General features: G+C 38.5%; 1 protein-coding gene across 1 annotated transcript in view; it reads right to left on the bottom strand.

The window, feature by feature from the left end:
- Positions 1 to 21,196, bottom strand: part of LOC136877780 (calpain-B-like) — a gene marked incomplete at its 5' end in the record, with an annotated part of 257,610 nt that overhangs the window by 177,725 nt on the left and 58,689 nt on the right. Inside the window, 1 exon segment of the mRNA XM_068228743.1 lies at positions 6,690 to 6,807. Within this exon segment, the coding sequence (XP_068084844.1) occupies positions 6,690 to 6,807 (118 nt within the window).

Raw genomic sequence — 21,196 nt, 5'->3', positions numbered from 1 at the left:
GTTAGGTGGAAAATTTATAATGTCCAATAACGGACCATTTATATTGGTATTGTAAGTGGTATGTTCCGAGATGTCAGTGGAGAGATGGTGTGGAATGACATCAGTAGACAAATAAGTTTGCTATGGCTATGCTATTTTGCTTTACGTCGCACCGACATAGATAGGTCTTATGGCGACGATGGAATAGGAAAGGCCTAGGAATTGGAAGGAAGTGGCCGTGGCCTTAATTAAGGTACAGCCTCAGCATTTACCTGGTGTGAAAATGGGAAACCACGGAAAACCATCTTCAGGGCTGCCGACAGTGGGGCTCAAACCCACTATCTCCTGATTACTGGATACTGGCCAAACTTAAGCGACTGCAGCTATCGAGCTCAGAATAAGTTTGAGCAGCGTCTTTAAAAGTAAGAAAAATCACAATATGAAGATAAAGTTGGAATTCAAGATGACAAATTGGGGCAAATATTCGTTTATAGGTAGGGGAGTTAGGGATTGGAATAACCTACCAAGGGAGATGTCCAATAAATTTCCAATTTCATTACAGTCATTTAAGAATAGGCTAGGAAAACAACAGATAGGGAATCTGCCACCTGGGCGACTGCCCTAAATGCAGATCAGTAGTGATTGATGGATTGAATCTTGCTTCTACTCTTCATCGCAGTCATGGATGAAATTCACAAGAGTGTACAACAAATAATAGCAAGTAAAGAGACAAAGGCCTGGCTCTTTGCAGATGACACAGTAACATGGGAAGAAGATGAAATGGAAGTACAAGAACAAGTTACTGTATGGAATCAGGAGAAAGTGGAATATGGAATGAAGATAAGTGTGGAGAAGAGTAAGACAGTAGTGATGACAAGAGGTAACAGAGAAGGAAGAGGGAATATTGAAGTAAATGGAAGGCAACAATTAGAAGTTGTGGAAAGCTTCAAATGCTTGGGGGTGCAAATTTGCAGAAGATGGGAAAATAAACAAAGAATTGGAAAGAGAATCCAACAAGCCACTGGGTTTTACCAATTTGTGACAGGCATAATATAGAACCAGGATGTTGCAGGGAAATACAAGAAAATTCTGTACTCAATCTATTACACACCAATTTCAACATACACGTGGGCACATGGACAACAACCAAACATGATGAAAGGAGAATCCAAGCAGCCAAAATGAAATTTCTTAGAGGCATAATTGGGAAGACAACATGAAGGGATAAAATCGGAAACATAGAAATCAGAGAGAGAATTGGATTCCGTAAACTGCAAGACAAGATAGAGACCAGTATGCTGAAATGGTATGGACACATGATTAGAATGCAAGAGAATAGAGTTCCAAAGTGAGTATTTTTGGAGAAAATAATAGGAAGAAGACAATGGGGAAGGCCCAGAAAAAGGTGGATGGATACGGTGAAGGGAAGTATAGAGAAGAGAGAATTAAAGTAAAAGAAATATTGGAGGAAGGAAAGGAGTGGTCGAAAGATAGACAATTTAGAGTTCTTGATTCACAACATGATCCAGAAGACTGGAAACAGGAAATTAGAAAGAATAAGAAGAATACTACTCCAGGATACAGGGTGCTCTCACCTGACGGGTTGTGGATATTGTCTGGGTTTTTGAGTACAGTAGTACATGTAAGGGGCCCTCCCCCATGCAACATGTACATATTTTTTGAATTGGTCTAAAACTAACCCTTGAGAGGGGACTGATGGCCTCATGACCCTTTCAGTTCCCTTCTACAACAACAGAGGTTGCCTGTGGATGTATTCAAACAGGGGGTTCAATTCACAATTCTAATGCCATAATCCATTTTCAAACCATGGTCACTCCTTTTAGTTGTTTTGTACAACAGGTGGGTGTTATTCTACTACCCCCACCCACAAGGGAAGGTATCCCATTTAGTCTGGATCATCATTTTCGACCTGTCTGGCTTTGGAGATCCTACCAGTAGCTAAGCTACCACCATGTAACTCTTGGGATCATTTGATCATGCAAGCCCCATCTCACGACAAGGTTTGGATTTTTTTGTTGGGGTTTACTTTCGAGATTGTAGTGGACATACAGATTCTTCAGAAGAATAGTTAAAGAGATACAAGTCTCACAAGATTAACAAAGGAGAACTGTAATACTTATTTTCAAGAAAGGAGGTAAGAAGTTGTAGTATTTAATACCTTAAGATGAGTCACAATTATATGCCAATTATATTACAAACCAGCATTTTCAAACATATTTTTGTGGCAAGAGGTATGATAGGTGATATTAACTCATTTTTGGGTCACTGAATACAAATCTGTTGTCCATTTCTACATATAACGTCATGTTTTCTCGCAATATGTATATCAAAATAAGAGATAGACCTGAATATTGCATATAAAAAGTACTGAAAAATTTTGATAATTTTGGAAATATTTATAATTTTTTGTATTATTATATATATTTTGAAATAGTTGAATATTGTCTTGAATTATTATATACAATGAATGATTATTGAGTATAAAATTACAATGAAATATTTAGCATTTATTGTAATAATACTGATTTACACAAAAACACATAAACAAACAACTCTGAGACAATTAAATATGATTTACAAGCAAACAATGAAACTTTTATTCAGTATCTTTATGAATTCATAAATGTGAACAAAATAAACTTTAACAGTCCTAGATGTCCCCTTGTAATAAACGATTGGCTGCCCAGCATCTGACTGAATCAAGTTTGTCTTCTCTTTTCAAACACCAACAGTAGTCAGCCATCATTGGTTCATCCCACCTCCCCTGGTATCTTCTTTCTGCCTCCTGGATGTCCTGGTGGAACCTCTCTCCCTTCTCTTCACTAACGGCCCCAAGATATTCTGGAAAATGATCAAGATGAGAATGAAGGAAGTGCAGTTTCAGACTCATTCTACACCCCTAGAATCTTTCATATCATCCAGCATTGTTTTCACCGTTGTTTCATGTTGTTCATCCTTTACATTTCTAGGAACTTTGTTATGACGTCTCTTATTGAATTCCATGCAGCAAGTTCCACAGCATTCATCATCTGTTCAAAGTTTCTGTATTTCAGGAGCTTTCTAATTTGTGGTCCATTAAAAATGCCTTCCTTGACTTTTGCATCAGATAAATGTGGAAATTTGCTTGCAATGTACTTGAAACAGGGGCTACTTTTGTCTAAGGCCTTAATGAACTGCTTCATGATTCCCAGTTTGATGTCTAGCAGTGGCAAAATAATTTTTTGTGGGTCAACTAAGGCAGCATTTGTAACATATTTCACATCAGGTGTCAAAACATGTCTCTTGGGCCAGAAAGGTGTAGACCAGTGTTTGTCCCTAGCTCTGCTGTCCCATTCACATAAATAACATGGGAATTTAGTGTAGCCTGCTTGTTGTCCTAATAGAATACCACACACCTTAAAGTCTCTACACACATCCCACCGGTGCTCATGATATTTGATTTCATCTAAACAGTTTGCATTGTGATATAATTTTCTTTTAGTGAAATGAAATGTGCAACACGAATCGAAGCTAGAATGTTTCCGTTATGAAGAAGCACAGCCTTTAAGCTCCTCTTAGAGGAATCCACAAACAATTACAATTGTAATCCCTCCCTATCTGTTCTATAATTTCCAATTCCTTTCAGCCCCTTAACTGGATTTTCCAAAAACAAAAAAATACGTGTTTATTATTTTTAAAGGAGATTCCAAATATCAGTTTTCATGTCTGTACATCTGTAACACCTTCAGTTTTTGAGATAAATGTATACTTATTAAAATAATTTGACTTCTTCTTCTTCCTTTCTCTCCACCCCTCACCCGTCTTAAGTGGACTTTCCAAAAACAAAAAATACATGTTTCTTTATTTTGGAAGGAAATTCAAAACACCAACTTTCACGTCTGTAAAAGCTCCATTTTTAAGATAAAGTATCCTCATAAACATATTTCAACTCCCTATTTACAAATGCGTGTTTCTTTATTTTTAAAAGAGATTCCAAATACTAATTTTCATGCCTGTAACATCTTCAGTTTTTGAGTATCCTCATGAAAGTAATTCAACTCCTTTTTTAGCCCGCCCCCCTCGCCTCCCTTCCTACCTGTTAAGTTGATTCCCCCCCTCCCCAAAAGTGCGTGTTTCTTTATGTTTAAAGGAGATTCCAAATACCAATTTTCACGTCTTTAACATCTTTAGTTTTTGAGATATAAGTATCCTCATACAAAGAATTCAACTAATTTTTCAATTTATTCACCCCCTTCAGTGGATTTTCCAGAGACAAAAGAACACATATTTTTTTACTTTGAAAGAAGATTCCAAATACAAATGTTCATGACTCTAACATCTTCAGTTTTTGAGATATAAGTATCCTCATAAAAAGAATTAAAATCCTTTTTCAGCCCAGCCTGTTAAGTTGATTTCCCCCCCCCATCCAAAAAAATGTGTGTTTCTTTATTTTCAAAGTTCCAAATACAAATTTTCACGTGCGTAACATCTTTTAGTTTTTGAGATATAAGTAGCCTCATACAAAGAATTCAACTAATTTTTCAATTAATCCACTCCCCTTAAGTGGATTTTTCAAAGACAAAAGACTATGTAATTCTTTACTTTCAAAGAAAATTCCAAATACAAATTTTCATGTCTGTAACATCTTCATTTTTTGAGATATAAGCCTTCTCATGAAAGGTGATCAACCCCTTTTCCCCTCTTTTTCAACCACATTCATGGGATTTTCTGAAAAAAAAAAAAGTGTTTCTTTATTTTTAAAGGAGATTCCAAATACCAATTTGTATGTCTGTAAACTTTTAAGTTTTTGAGATATAGATATCCTCATTTTAAAAATTCACCCCCCACTTTTCACCCCCTTAGTGCCAGAATATCCAAAAATCCTCCCTCAGTGAGCACCTACACCCTAATATAAATGTATCTGAAAAATTTCATTTCTTTATGTCCAGTAGTTTTGAGTCGGTGATGATGAAACAGTCAGTCAGTCAGTCAGTCAGTCAGTCAGTTAGGACATGTTATTTTATATATATATTTGTAGATAATGGAATACTAGCAAGAATTAGACATAAGGAAGATATTCACATACAAGGAAACTAATTTTGGTTCATAAGAGGAAGATTAATAGCAGAACACATTTTTTTCATGATGACATAATACACTCAGTGTCAAATAAAACCATGCACCAGGTAAGGAGTTGTTGAAATTAGTGAAATTTATATGGGGTGATTGTAACATTGTCCGACTCGCTGGCTGAACGGTCAGCGTACTGGCCTTCAGTTCAGAGGGTCCCGGGTTCGATTCCCGGCCGGGTCGGGGATTTTAACCTTAATTGGTTAATTCCAATGGCACGGGTGCTGGGTGTATGTGTTGTCCTCAATCATCATTTCATCCTCATCATGACGCGCAGGTCGCCTACGGGTGATAAATAGAAAGACCTGCACCTGGCGAGCCAAACCCGTCCTGGGATATCCCGGCACTAAAAGCCATACGACATTTCATTTTTCATTGTAATATTTATGTAAGTAAGTGGCTACAATATCAGAGCAAAAGGATAGTTTATTGTGGACAGATGAACATGAAGAATCTACTATCCTGAGGGTCTGCTTCTAATTAGGATACATAACATGATATGACCAGGCATGGAGGCGTAGGGATTTTGTATGGTATCCTGCAGCATACCTGTCCATATATCCTGCAACTGGTCCTCTAGATGTGTAAACTCCTAGGCTGTTGAAGTTGGCCCCGAAGTGGTCACAGACATGTTTGATGGGTGATAAATCTGGCAATCAAGTTGACAAAGTGTGCCAATGTTGTGGAGGTATTCCTGTGATACCCTTCCTGTGCACAGCTGAGCATTATCCTAAATGCTCCTTGTATCACTATTATAGGCAACCAACTGTTGTATGCAATGGACCCCAGACCTGAATAATGAGGTCTCCAGACAAGAACACAGCCATTGTTAGTGCACAAAGAGAACCTGGATTCAGCACCAAATACAGCGTGGTCCCAGGTATCACTGTAAATGGAGACAAGGGATGGTCAATGGTAGGACGCATAATGGGCAAGATTAAATTTCCTTCAGCCTAATGCCTGGAAATAGTTCAGGCAGACAAAAGGACCTATAAAGAAAGTACTACATGTGCCTAGATGGCAGACACTGTAACATTAGGATCTAGTTTTGTTTGTCAGAGGATCAGAGATCTGCTGTCCTGATGGTCAGTCGAGAGCATTCCGAGCCCAATAAATTGCCATGTATGTATATCCTTGTATATTTAGTGGTCCAAAAGCACCCTAACAGCCTGGTCAGAATGGCATGGCCCTCCACATACGGAAACACCACTCCACTATGTACGAATAGCCTCTGCAAGCCTTTATACATGCCACGGGTAGTATCACTTTCATGGCCTCTGGTGGCAAGACGATTCAACTATTCATGTCACTGCGCTAATCATTTGATTATCTGCTTGAGATGCAACTGCATGTTGAGAAAACTATCACCCCTCTTTGTGAGAGAATTTTTAAATTTTTTAAAATTGTCAATGAATGTAAATGGATAAAGTATTGGGAGTATAGGAAGAATACAATGATGACTAGTTCTGAAAAGACTAAAGACTTATGATAATGTTGCCAGAACATGTTATACCAGTACTTGAGAATATCTGGTCTAGATGGATGTTGAGCAAAAATTTATAATTTATGTTTAAAGATACCTGAAGTGGAAAATGCCAGCATAGTTGTTTTCAAAGCTCTGATCATCAGGAACAACAAGGTGGAATAAATTTTTGTGAAGAGTAAGATTTGATATAGCCTCTAGCACCCAGCAATTACCTGAAAGAAAATAAAAGAAAACAGAACAATGCTTATTGTTACAGCAGAGGGTTGATTTAAAGAAGTGGCAGGGCTTTAGGGTTAGATGAGGTAGTTGTGAGAAGAAGAAACATTTAAATTCATTTACCATGTATTTAACAATTTTAACTTTTAAGTTTTCTCTTTCTCAAAACTACTAAAAATATATATAACATTTAATTAAATATTTTGCCAAATATAACAAAATAAAGCGAGCTGAGAAAATTTAAACAAAAAAACTCAGTAACTATTAACAACCTTAAAGAATTTTAGAGAGCCCGTCTCCAAGAAAATGGGAACTTACACTGTTAAGAGAGTTCAAAAAAATTTGCTCAAGTAAGGGAGTGTACATAAGATGGGTTTTCAAGCCTCTTGTTAGGTATTAAATATTTTGGACTGATACATTCATGTACTGCAAAGGAGGTTCGAGTATTTCAAACTCGGCTACTCCAACCAGGTGAGCGCTAAATAGTTCCAAGAATTAAATCCTAACTGTGACTTCCTCCCTCAAATGTATACAACATTATATACTCATACTATATTAATGGCCAAAAATGTAGTTTTAGAAAAAGGCCAAAATTAGCAAAAGTTTAGTGATATAACATCACATTATATCACAAAAGAATAACATTAGACAAAAACCTAATGGGCACAGGAGGAGGAATTGCAGAGCACTGAGGTAGTCTCAATTAGTGTCATCTTAATAATGCAGAAGAAAAGGGGTACCAAACCTGAAAACATAATTAATAACCCTAAGTTAAAAGAGAAACCGCAAAATGGTGCACAGTATAGTGTAAAAAGGGTGGATTAATTACAAGGGAAAACCGTAAGTCAAGATGCAATCAAGGCTGCACTAAATTCCAAGGAGCGATGTGAAATGTCAAGTAAGATAAATGCAAAAGGGTTGGACAAAATACAGGGGAGGTTGTATTTTTTTCGGTACCTGGTGGAACCTCTCTCCCTCCCAGTGGGAAGAAGAGGACGATTACGAGTACGTCGACGAAGGATACGAAGTGTATCTAGGGGATGAACCTTCGCATAAGCAACCACGAGAAGCAGAAGAAGGAGAAGAAGAAGAAGAAATCTGGAACACAAGCACCTAAGGCCATAAGGCAAAAGAAGACCCCTCCAAAATGGTTCATTTAAAAAAAAAAAAAGAAGTTCAATAAATTCAAGGAAGAGAATTAAAAGATCTTGAATTGAGTTCTTAAAGGCAATATTTCGAGTGTAGAATGGAGTTTAAAGCAATTTTTGAGGAATGTGAAAATAGATTTATACCTTCAAAGGTGGTAAGGAATGGTAAAAATCTACTATATTATAACAGAGAAGTAAACAGACTAAGAAGGAGGTGCAGGTTGGAAAGAAATAGAGTTAGAAATGGCTGTGGAAGTAAGGAGAAATTGAAGGAACTTACTAAGAAATTGAATCTAGCAAAAAAGTCAGCTAACGATAACATGATGGCAAGCATAATTGGCAGTCATACAAATTTGAGTGAAAAGTGGAAGAGTCCCTGTAGTAATCAAGAGAAGAATTCCTCAAGACAGTATTATTGGGCCTTTATGTTTTCTTATATATACAGTATCAATGATATGTATAACAAAGTGTAATCAGAGATAAAGCTTTTTGCAGATGATGTTATACTGTACAGAGTAATAAATAAGTTAGAAGATTGTGAGCAACTGCAAAATGACCTTGATAATGTTGTGAGATGTACAGTAGGCAATGGTATGATGATAAACAGGGTTAAAAGTCAGGTTGTGAGTTTCACAAATAGGAAAAGTCCTCTCAGTTTTAATTACTGCATTGATGGGGTGAAAGTTCCTTTTGGGGATCTTGAAAATAAGTATTACAGTTCTCCTTTATTAATCTTGTGAGATTTGTATCTCTTTAACTTTTCTTCTGAAGAATCTGTATGTCCACTACAATCTCGAAAGTAAACCCCAACAAAGAAATCCATACCTTGTCGAGGATCTTCAAAAGGCAGAAGTATTCAGTAAGCAGTATGTAAAGATTGTTGCCAGCGTTTCGCCCCCGTGTGCTAGGTTGGGCTCATCAGTTGGTAGCTAGCACACCTACCAAGACGCATGGCTAGCCTACTGTCATCCATCCCCATGAGATGTCCAACAAATCCTAGCCTTCTCTTTCTTATCACACTTAAGATTGGTTCTATACTCTCATATAGTTCTTGTCTTGATCTGTGCACCCAGATTTCTCCTTGCTTTTTGGTGCCCCATATGTGTCTCAAGATTCTTTTTTCCTCCTTCTCCAATTGTATGCATGCTCTCTCTCCCAATGTCAGCGTCTCAGTTGCATATAATGCAGCATTTCTGATGGTTATCATGTTGTGTCGCAGTTTAGCATTCCTCGAGAGATTCTCCTTTCCATATGTAGTCATGGCTGCATATCGTAGTTTCAGCAGTAGTTGAGCTCTGTCTGTGGTACTTTTGTTGCTTTGTACTTTACTCGTGATGTTCTCACCTAGGTACTGGAAGCTCTTGACTCTCTTTACCACTTGGTCTCTTACATTCCAATCGGTCTTTGTATTCAGTACCTTAGTCTTGTTGTAGGTTATTTTTAGATCAACCTTTTCTGTAGTTTTGGCTAGATTTGCTAGTGCTAACTTTGCATCTTGTTCCTTCTCATGTAACAATACCAAATCGTAGAAATTAGATACATTAGACTGTCAGTATAGACCTTGTAAGGTTCCTCTGTTAGAAATGGAGCTTCATGTAGTAAAAGTTATATAGAAGTGGCACGCGAATAATATATCTTGACGGCTGGAGCATAAGTGTCTCACACACACACATGAAGCTTAAATCAGACCATTCCTATAAGGTGGTTGTGTCTGTGATAAAATTTGCAGCACGAAACAGATTGTAGACAGTGAAGTACATCTGGAAAATGTGGTCAAAATTAGAAAATGAATGGGAAGAAAATAAGATGGAATGAAAACAATGATTGCAAGACTCACCTCCAGTTGAAAAGTGTGTCGCATAGCCAGCAGGGCCACTGTAAAACTCACACTGATGAGCTAGATTAGAACTGGACCATGAAAAGCGAAGGAGGGTATGAGGGGAGATAATGGTGAATGGCAGGAGAGGAGAAAGAGAGGGGGTTTTAAGGCAAGGCTGAAGGATGTGGGATAGTGGACAGCTACTCAGAGGGGAGTCTGGAAGTGTTATGGAGGAGTGGATTCTGATTTACTAACTTATTTTTCTTGAAAATTGGAATTAAAAGGTCAAACAAAATATTTGATTTCTCTGATATATCATTTAAACTGAAACTGTAGTTAAAATACTGGTCCAAGTGGATAAAACAACTTCCAGTGATGTTGGGCAGGGGCCTTTATTAATAACTTTGAGAACTTTCATGTCCTGATTTATGTTGGTGAACTTATGGTTGAAATCTCCTATGAGCTGCCCCATGGCCAAAAACCTGTTATATTTTAGGGCACTGGCATATTCCAAGTATCTCGGGTTGAAACTCTTTCCAGTTTGACCAACATACATAGAGTCACAGCTATTGCAATTAAGCCTATAAAAATCTGATTTAGAAAATTTGTTGTTGTTGTTGTTGTTTTTAATAGAGTTAGTATTATGTAGAATGTCTGCCTTTCTCTTGTTAGTCTCCTGAAGGCTAAGTTTACATTGTATTAAAAAAATGTTAGTGATTTGATAAAGCTGTTCGTTGTTAAACATAAAAGTAGAGAAACAATTGTTACTTGATTTGTCCTTGGTTAAAGTGGTTGAAGGCCAATGTTTATGTTTGTTAATTACAATATTTTTTCTATGAAGTAGCTGTTGTAACCATTTGACATGTTATGGATGGTATTTAATTCATTTTTAAGATCCCTTTTTGATAACAGGATGTTAAAAGCTAGGTGAACCATGCTATGGTAAGCTGCCTGTTTGTGGACTAGGGGGTGTATGGAATCTTGTTGAATTGTGCTGACGGTTTGTGTGGTTTTTCTGAATATCCTGTAACTCAGGGAACCAGGTTGCCTTATGATGTTTAAATCCAAATAGTTATTATTTTGTCCAATTTCCAATTCTAATGTGAACTTAATATGTGGGTCAATACTATTTAAGTTGGAGAGAGTGGTGGGAGTGGCACACTCTCATTCATAATCAGCAGGGTGTCATCTACATATCTCGCCCAGAAAATAATTGAATGAAATGTATTATTATTAATAATGTTTCCCTAGTTTGCCTCTTCAGTGACACCCAGGCTATGTATGACAGCTCTTGATGGAGCTGTAGAGGATGAGACCAGGCTTCAGGCTGAAGACCCGACATGCAACAAAAAACTAACAAACACAACACCCCCCCCCCGTCTACCCTCCCTCACCACTTAAACGTCCCTTACTAACACATTTTCATTTTAATTATGAAATGTTTTATGCTTTTTCACCTAAGCTTCAAGCGAAACAGCTGATGATGATTGCTAAGCAATCGAAACATGTTCTGTAAGTTTTTAATGACATAAATTTAGCCGAAGGCTAAATAATAAAAAAGGTATCGATTAGGTGGAAGCTTTTACTTAATTGTTATCTCGATACAACAGTATATTATAAATAATCCAGGTAGATCTCAGCCGGAATTCCTGAGGCTGGTGACCCCATTGCCAACCCATCTTGTTGGTATATGGCATTGTCTAAAATGAAGTAACTGTTATGTAAAAGCAATTTGAGAATAGAAATAAAGTCTTCTATTTCTAGTTGACTCAAACCACTGTTTTACTTAAATTTTTCTGGACAATGGGACAAACTTTAGATATCTGAATACTGGGATACATGTTAACAATATCGTAGGAGTGCACATAGTAGTTATATTGAATAGCAAATTGACTCAGTTTTCAACTATTTTTTTCTGTTTTTGATAGATTTCCTAGACCAAAAATGGTAATTCCGTTTTTAATAATTTAGAATAAAATGTGAGGATTTGTATATTTGTCCTTGGTTAAAGTGGTTGAGGGCCGATAGTAGACAGCTGCTGAGAGGGCAGTCTGGAAGTGTTATGAAGGAGTGGATTCTGATTTACTAACTTATTTTTCTTGAAAATTGGAATTAAAAGGTCAAACAAAATATTTGATTTCTCTGATATGTCATTAAGACTGAAACTGGGGTTAAAATCCTAGTCCAAGTGGATTCTATTTACTATGAAGTAGCTGTTGTAACCATTTGACTTAGCTATACTACAGATGAGAACAGGATGTTAGAAGCTCAGGAGTAGCAGCCTTTTGGAAGTTGCCAGGGCAGTAGTCTAGATGATTGACTGATGTATGTATGTTCAGTCCGGCAGCGATGCCGCTGGTGGGATCCTAAACACCTCTGCCATCAGCTGTCATAGATGGCTTAGGCATCACTGAAGAGGCGTACTAGGGAAATGAGGAGTGAGGTAGTTTCCTGTTGCTTTCCTCACCGAGCCAGAGTTACTATTACATATCAGTCTGCCAAGCCCACTGAAATGCATACACAAACCGACCCTATGAGCAACATTTTCACACCATTCATAACAGGGACTGGCTGCATAAGGATTGGCATTACTAGCATCGCTCATACCTCAGTCACTTTCATATTGTCAAAGCCAAGGATAAGACAGAGACAGATCTATGAAAGTAACAAAATTGCTCTAGCCTATACCAGAAGACATAGTGCACTGTAAACACTAGGTCCTGCCAGCAAAGGCATGATTGACTGATAAGGCCTTGTAATAACACTCAACATGGCTTAACTGTATTAATACTGCTACATGGCTGAAATTGTACCTTGGGGAGTGCCCTGGCAGTGGACAAGTCTGGCTTCATACTAACTAGATTGTTTCCTTCTTTGTTTGTTAACAGACAAGATGACGTTTTGAAAGTTTGCTTAAGCTGATGCTGAATTTTCGAAGTAGGGTCATTTCTGACTATGAAATATTAAATGTATGTTTTCTTATGCATTCCACTTTTTCCATGATGATGGTGGAAATACCTTTATCCACCTTTGTAACAACAATGTTGTTGTCAGTGATTTTCTTTTTAAGTTCATATATCTGCTTTTGTATTAGAGACTTCCTCTCTCTTGTCATGGTGGGGAGGCTTGCACGTCACAATGAAGCAGATAGTCAAGCCAGAGGTGCACCCATACCGGATGGGTATCTGTTGAGAGACCAGACTAACAAATGGTTCACCGAAAGGGGAGTAGCAGCCTTTCGGAAGTTGCAAGGGCATCAGTCTAGATGATTGACTGATATGGCCTTGTAATACTCTCAACATGGCTTAGCTGTGTTGATACTGCTACACAGCTGAAAGCAACAGGAAACTACAGCTGTAACTAACTTCCAAGGGCATGCAGCTCTCTCTGTATGAATGATGTACTGATGATGTCTTCCTCCAAGGTAAAATATTCTGGAGGTAAAATAGTCCCCCATTTCGATCTCTGGGTGGAAATTACCCAAGAGGGGCGATCAGCACCATGATGGGATCTGACATTCTGTGAGTCGGAGTATGGAATGTTAGAAGTTTGAATCATTGCTGTAGGTTAGAGAATCAGAAAAGGGAGATGGATAGACTAACGTTAAATGAGTTGGTTTAAGTGAAGTATGTTGGCAGGAAGAACAGATTTTTGGTCAGGAGATTACAGAATTATCAACATAAAATCAAACAGGGGAAATGCAGGAGTTGGTTCAGTAATGAATAAGAAAATAGGGCAGCGGGTAAGTTACTACGACCAGCATAGTGAAAGGATTATTGTTGTCAAGATAGACACCAAACCAATGCCCACCAAAATAGTGCAGGACTATGTGAGTAGTAGGGCTATATGGGTTCTAAATCACTTGCATCAGCATTTTTGTGCTGAGTCAGCACCCGAGGACGTTGACCCCTAGTAGCATACATATGCGGGGTCTGACCCCAAGGTCATTGGCCCCTTGTAGTAGGGCTATGTCGATTCACGCATTTGCATAAGAGAGTGAGCCTAACCTCACAGACGCCACCTTGGAGGGGCCTAACCTCACAGGGCGTAGTTTTACGGGCAAATGCCCTTCGCGACGTGGACAGTCGCCACCTTGAAGGGGCATAACCTTACTTTAACGGCTAGATGCCCTTCCCGACGTCAACAGTCGCCGTCTCGGATGGGCCTAAACTCACTTTTACGGCTCATACTCATCGTAATAGAATTTATTTACGCCATCGCGCACATTATAGATTTTATTTTCGCTTTCAAACGGTACAGGACCAAGACTATGTGGCTGATAACCGAGTTCGATCGGTGGATTAAAGTAGATGGTTTTTTGAGGTCCTTCTCCGTGTACAGCGAACGTTCTTTCACTGTGAGTTATCACGTGCACACTGTTGCTCTTTGTCTACTGTCTGGGTTTGATATAAGAACATAAGACATTATTTAATTTTATTTATTTATTTATTTATTTATTTATTTATTTATTTATTTATTTATTTATTTATTTATTTATTTATTTTATATGGCGTGGCTCAGGCTACGAAGAATGCTATTATGTCAAACCATCTTAGGTATATGTGCTACATTGTACAAACTGCAGAGATTCCTAATTACATATAATAATACATACATACATAATACACATAATTATAAAATTCAACTTAAATAATAGTTATAAACAAAAGGTAAATTTCTGAGAGTTACTATAAAGAAAACATTAAATACTAATTTCTTAAGACTATGTACCATTTATAACATCTTTTTAAAAACACATTTCTGCTATGTATGTCTCTAATTACAGCGGGAAGGGAATTTCAGGAGCGTATGGCTGCAGGTATGAATGAGTTTCCGTAACCGGTCGTGCGGTAAATTGGGAAGCTCAGCAGGGAAGAGGTTTCTGACCTTGTAGGTATACTGTTTAGGGATGACAAGTATTTATTATCCATTCTCAGATAACTTGGCTTGTCTGTACGGAGGACGTTGTGGACAAGCAAAACAGAGTGAAGGTTTCTTCTCTCCGCCAAATATAACCACAACAGCTGTTCAAGACAGGGTGATATATGACAATACCTGGGCATATTTAATACAAAACGGACGCATGTATTATAGGCCCGCTGAAGTTTAGCGTTGAGGGTGGTGTTTAGGTTGTTATATATTACGTCACCATAATCGAAGATGGGTAGAATTAAGCTTTGAACAAGTAACTTTCTCGTATTTAGTGGAAGGAGATCCCGTAAACTTTTAAGGGAGTGCAAAGAAAAGAATACTCGTTGGCAAATTTTCGTTGTGTGCTCCGTCCAGTTTAAGTACTTATCAAAAATGAGGCCAAGGTTCTTTACAGTTTCGTTTATTTGTATTGGTGTTGCGTGGAATAGGATTGGTGGAATTTTAACACTTTTTAGTTTGGTATGATTATTTTTGGATCCTATTATGATTGTTGCGATTTAAATGGATTGACTTTAAGATAATTATTTTTAGTCCGGCCTTTTATATTTTCCAGGTCATCGTTTAGTTTGTTAATGTCTAGTTGCATTGCCCGCATGTGCGTGCATTGCATTTTTGCACACGGTTTTTATTGTAAACAATGTCTGCACTGCTTACGAAATAACGTATGAGCTCGAATGGTGGAGGTGTCTCCATGGCTGTCGAAATACTCTACTTTAGATTTACGTTTTACGTAGGCAACGTAATGAGTGCCAGATCAGCGACTGTTGTCTAAGTTAATTACAGCACTCTCACGTTCACGTGGGCATGCAGGTAGTTGATCGCGCATATACACACCTCGAAAATAATGAATTCCTAGTTGTTTAGCAAACGTAAAAACTTCTTCATGGGTTAGAGCTCGATGTGGCAGTGCATTCAGTAGACGACGTTTTTTGGAGATATGTAGGTGCCGAGCCCTTTTTTGTATGGCGCTAGCTTCATGTGTACGCCTTTGCCTCGTAATGCAATTGCCTCCATCGTCTTGTTATGACGTTCACTCTCTTTCAACTGTTGTTTCGCTTCTTCTACAGCCTTTACAGTTGTTGTTGTTGTTGTTGTTGTTGTTGGAGAAGTTATGGGCTCTATTATTTCACCCAATCACAACACGAATAATCGTGAAATTACATTGATAATGCAGTAACATGCGGAATTATTTACACAATGAAGAGCGCAAGAACAGAGTTGAACACCATGTCTATGCACACATCATAAGCAACAAGAGACGAACAAAGGAAGTATGCAGAAGCAAAAACAGTGGAAGCAGGAGTATGTAACCTTGCCAAGATGAAAAATACTGGAGTTACAAAGCAAATGAGAATCATCCAGATATTGATTGATAGCATGTATTAGGGCAGGAGACATATCAGTAAACAAACAGGAGACGTAAGTGAGGAGAGGTTTATGGAGAATGACAAGAAGATAAATAAAAGCCAGACGAAAAGAATCATTAACAGGGCATTGAAATTAATAAATGATTTGCATCAGTAGTCGGTGTACCACATATACAGGAGGAATGGGGGGAGAGGTGAAATCGATGTTTATACAAAGGAGTTAGGAGATGATTAAAGCGAAGGCGAATCATGTTTGTAATATGACGGCGAGAATAATTACCCTTCAGATACCAAGGATAGGGAGGAATAAAAGACTGGATGTTATGGTAAAAGCGACCTTTATAAGAGGCAGAACGAGTCCAATCTTCTTGCCACTGACGACAGGCAGAACTTTTAAGAAGACGGTAAAAATCGGGCAGAGGAACGGCAAGCTGAAGTTGGGAATTCCCGCCACGAGCAGTCACTTAGCGAACAAATCAGCTTGTTCATTCCCATAGATACCCATACGACTAGCGACCCAAACAAAGGTGAGAACAACCCCAGATTGATCCAAGGTACAAATAAGACTTTAACATGATCCAAATACCAAATGAAAGAGAAATGAGAGGACATTAACGATTGGACTGCGCTGGGAGTCCGTACAAATAGCTGCTTTAGGTATAGAATAATCCTTAATAGGAACCTGTTCTTTTTTCGCAAAGGCCTGGTAGGTTGGGTACTAGATACCCCTCCTATACATGAGAGCTTGACGAATAGCAAAGAGTTCCGCAGTGTAAATAGAAAATTCACCCGGTAAACGATAGAGTTCAACAACATGCGTATTAGCAGTAAAAAACGCCTCTCCAATGCCAGAAGAGTTTTTGCGTCATTAGTATATATACTGAAGCCGGAATCACTTAGAGAAACACATAGTTTTTTAATAGGAGGGCCATTCAACGAGGAACCAGAAACAGAGGAAGAAAAACAAAATGTAGGGGAGACAACGATAGAAGGTACAAAAAATAAACAGTCAAAATTAACTGAATAAAACGGAGGAGCAAGAGTGCGTAAGATAGAATTTTTATAAGAGAGGAACTTGATAGGCATACAACAAAGCAGGCATCTTACAACGGCGAGCTTGCGAGAGAAGAGAATAGTCATTTAATAACTGTAAATTGGGAAGCAACGGATGTTGAGCGACGGCAAATCGTTTAAATAAATATTTAGATGTTATCATTTTACATCGAATTGGAAGAGGGAGTTCACCGGTCTCAACAAGAGCATTAGTTGGGGTAGACAACAAGGCTCCAACACAAATTCTCAGGGCTTTGAAATGTATAGTATTTAAGTGGTTAAGAGAAGAATCAGACGCTGTATCTATAGCATGCCCACAGTAGTCAAGTCTAGAGCGGATAGTAGCCGAGTATAACAACTGAGCTGTGCGCGGATCAGCACCCCATGATCGTGTCGTAACCGATTGGAGAATTTTAATATGCGCATCAGAGGAATTACATAACCAAGTAATATGATGTTTCCATAATAAGGAGCGATCTAAAAGTACGCCGAGGTATTTGTGAGAGGAACAAAAGAGAATGACATGTGAATCGAAAACAAGTGGCTCAGAATTAAATCTACGCTTAGAAGTAAAAAAGCATAGCACAGCATTTAGAGGTGAAAAGTTGTAGATCATGGAAAGTAAGCCACCTAATCACGTGCTCCATTAGCTGATATAGATTATGACGACACACTTGACATCACTGTGAGAATAATAAATGACAATATCATCAGCATAAGAAAGAATGCGAGCTTTTCGTGTAACCAAATATTCAAGATCACTCGTATACAGGGCGAACAAAAGACCACTTAAAATATCCCCCTGAGGAACGCCAGCAGACGACTGACGAGAAGGTAAGGAAGAGTGAGCGGATTTAAGTGAAAATTTACTATAGATGAACAAATTACGCAGAATTTGGAGAAAATGAGCATGAAATCCTATCTGCTCAAGATTTTCCCAGAGAAGATGAAGGGGTATGTCCAAAAAAAAGCAATGGTACTTTCCTTACGAATTTTTGCTAACAAAGTATCGAGAATTAAAATGTTAACAGCATCTTAAGAACAACGACCTTTAAAGTAAGCAAACTGATATTTAGGAGCTAAGTTAAAATATTCAAGGGACGACAAGACACGTTGAAGGAGAATTTTTAAAAAAGTCTTTCGGATACACGAACCAACGTCAATCTTTCTAAATCTGTTAGCGTCAGTGGAAAGTTGACGAGGTTTAAGGATGGGCACCAAAAACAAAATCTTTCCAAGAGGTGGGAAAAGAAGTAGTGAGAAGAATGTTATTATAGAGAGCTAATTAAGCTTGTTTAGCACGTAGGGGAAAGATGCGGAGCATGACATATGATATGTAATCAGGGCCTGGAAACGAACTCTTTGCGTTACACAAGGTGGCCTCAAGTTCAGGAAGTTGTATGGGTTGAAGTAATACAGAAAAGCGAGAAAGGAAAGGAGGCATGGGAATATTAATATCGGGCACGACATAATCGGGAGTAAGTGAATTGAGATAGATAGGATTTGTGGAGGAGTGACATAGGGCGGAATATATTGAGAAGCTCGGGTAAGTGAGCGGTTTGCACTCCATAACTGAGAAGATGAAATGTGAACATTTAAGGAGGAAATGAAGGATCGCCATGAAGAACGGCGTTTAGAAAGAAAAACTCGTCTAGAATAAGCAATATGTTGTTTAAGACGGAAATAATGATGGGGGCTAATGGCTTCCGATATATCCGAAATAAGCGGCGCCGTTTGAGCACGAGATTATGGAACTCAGAATTCCACCATCGCAAACAGAAATAGGGATGAGTAGAGTGGGGGAAACAAGTTTATAGAAATGGTAAAGATCTAGGTAATCTTGAATAATTTGAAATAAAGTAGAAAAGGGCAAAATATTATCTAAAAGAAGCTCAAGGCGATGTGTAACATAAGAGATGAAGGATACTCGATGAAAATTACGGAGGGAGCGAACATTATTGACACAAGTAGGAGTAGAAGGAGAGCGAGGAAACCTACCAAAACCATACGTAAGAATAGTAGGGAAATGGTCGCTAGTATGTGTATCAGAAAGGCGATGCCAAATTACAACCGAAGCCATTGCAGTACCACACAATGATAAATCGAAGGCACTTGGAGGGGAGCCGGGAGGAGTGAGGCGCATGGGAGAACCATCATTTAAAATGACAAAGTCATGCGATTGACAAGCAGCGAGGAAATAAGAACCCAGGGAATATTAATACTACTTCCCCATACAGAATGGTGAATATTGAAGTCACCTAATAGGAAAAGCTCATCATTAGAAGAAAATTGCTGTAAGAATCGATGCCATTGAATATGAGAAATAGATCTGGAGGGCAGTAAAGGTTAATAATGGAAAGGCGATTATAGGAGATACCGATTACAAAGGTATGTGGTATACAATATGAGGTATGAAGACGTTGATAGGATAAACTATGGTGAATAAATAAAGCGACACCACCGAAGCCGACATCATCACAACGCTCGGCATTAAAGCCGTTTAAATAAACACCACGTCTCCTGTAATGCTATAATGAAAGGGGTATTTTCTGTTAACAAGAGTTGTAATTCATATCGTTTATGATATTCCACTGCAGGATTCGTAACATCTAGAGAGAACAAAGTATTAACACAATCACGGAGCTGATAAAGCGTATATGTAGCATGGGGCTGATAATTGAATAATTTGAATAAGTAGTTGTTGAATACCATGTTAGAGATGATCCTTTTGGTGTGGCACAGGGGAACTAGATGATTGAGAAGGAACGGGAGAGGGACAATTAGAATTTCGGGACGTAGACGTAATAGGGGACGGGGAGGATGAAGATGATATGGATGAAAAGACCGTGGTATATGAAGACACTGGAATGGGTCTAATGAGGTTGGGATACCCGGACTTATTAAAACCAGGTGGAGGAAGAGGACGGGACTCTTTCATAACCACCTGTGTAAATTTACGTTTCCTGGGGGGTTTCACCTGGGGAAGAGGAACGATTAGAAGGCATAGGTGGTGAATTATGTGAATTATTGGACAGGTCAATTTGGTCCGACGGCATTCTAGCAGATGCATCAGAAAAGGAAATATTTTCTGTAAACATACGTTTCTTGATAGCAGTTTGTTGTTGATGTGCGGGACAGTTTCATGAACCAGCAAAGTGTACCTGTTGACAGTGAACACACCAGCGAATGTTTTCCTGACACTCGGATGTAAGATGATGCAACGAACAATGACCACATCGGGGTGACTTGGCCTGACAGTTTTGATCGTATGACCATATCGCTGGAATTTGGAGCATATTATCGGAGATAATATGAAAAGGTGAACTTCCAAATGCACTTGAAACAATGCTACATGTTGTGGGAGTTTCTGAGAGCGAAAAACAATCTTAATTGTTCCAGTAAGAACATATGACACGCCAGTGGTTCCACAACCTTACGGTTAAGTCTCTGGACCTATTTGACCCGAATAGAGGATTTGAGATATTTAAGGATGTCAGAATCAGAAACGTTCTTTTCCAAACCGCGTATAAGTCCAACGCGGAAGATATTTGACTAGGAATATATACTTTGAGGGTATGAGTTTCATGCATCGAATGGCGTAAAAAGGAATTAGCTTGAATCGCGGAACTAAATTCCACAAGTAATCTATTTCGTCCTTTGGGCGTTATATCTTTCACAAAATTATTATTATCATAGAACAATCGCCCAAGCGCCATTGGATGTAATCCACCAATGCTTTTAGACCTAGTCGATTCTACAAAGACGACCAAAGTGAGCATATTCATAAACCTCCAACTCCACAGGAGATGGGGGAGTTTGCGGAGTGTCATTAGACTGTTGAGGTTCTAATGGCGGCTGTAACGAATTCATATTGGAATTGAGATTAATCAAATCAGTTTGCATAGACTCAGTTTCTTCATGATCGGCATTTCCACTAGAAGAGGGATCCGGTGCCTCATCTTCTCCACTATCGGTACCATAGTCGGAGCTTACTCGGACACTCACTCACACAAACCTCACACATCACTTGTCACTGAAAGCAAACATCAGACTCCAACCAAAGAAC

This window comes from Anabrus simplex, chromosome 7 (assembly GCF_040414725.1).
Source record: "Anabrus simplex isolate iqAnaSimp1 chromosome 7, ASM4041472v1, whole genome shotgun sequence".
Taxonomy (NCBI): domain Eukaryota; kingdom Metazoa; phylum Arthropoda; class Insecta; order Orthoptera; family Tettigoniidae; genus Anabrus; species Anabrus simplex.
The sequence above is the reverse complement of the archived record's forward strand: the minus strand, read 5'-3'. Positions and strand labels throughout refer to the sequence as shown.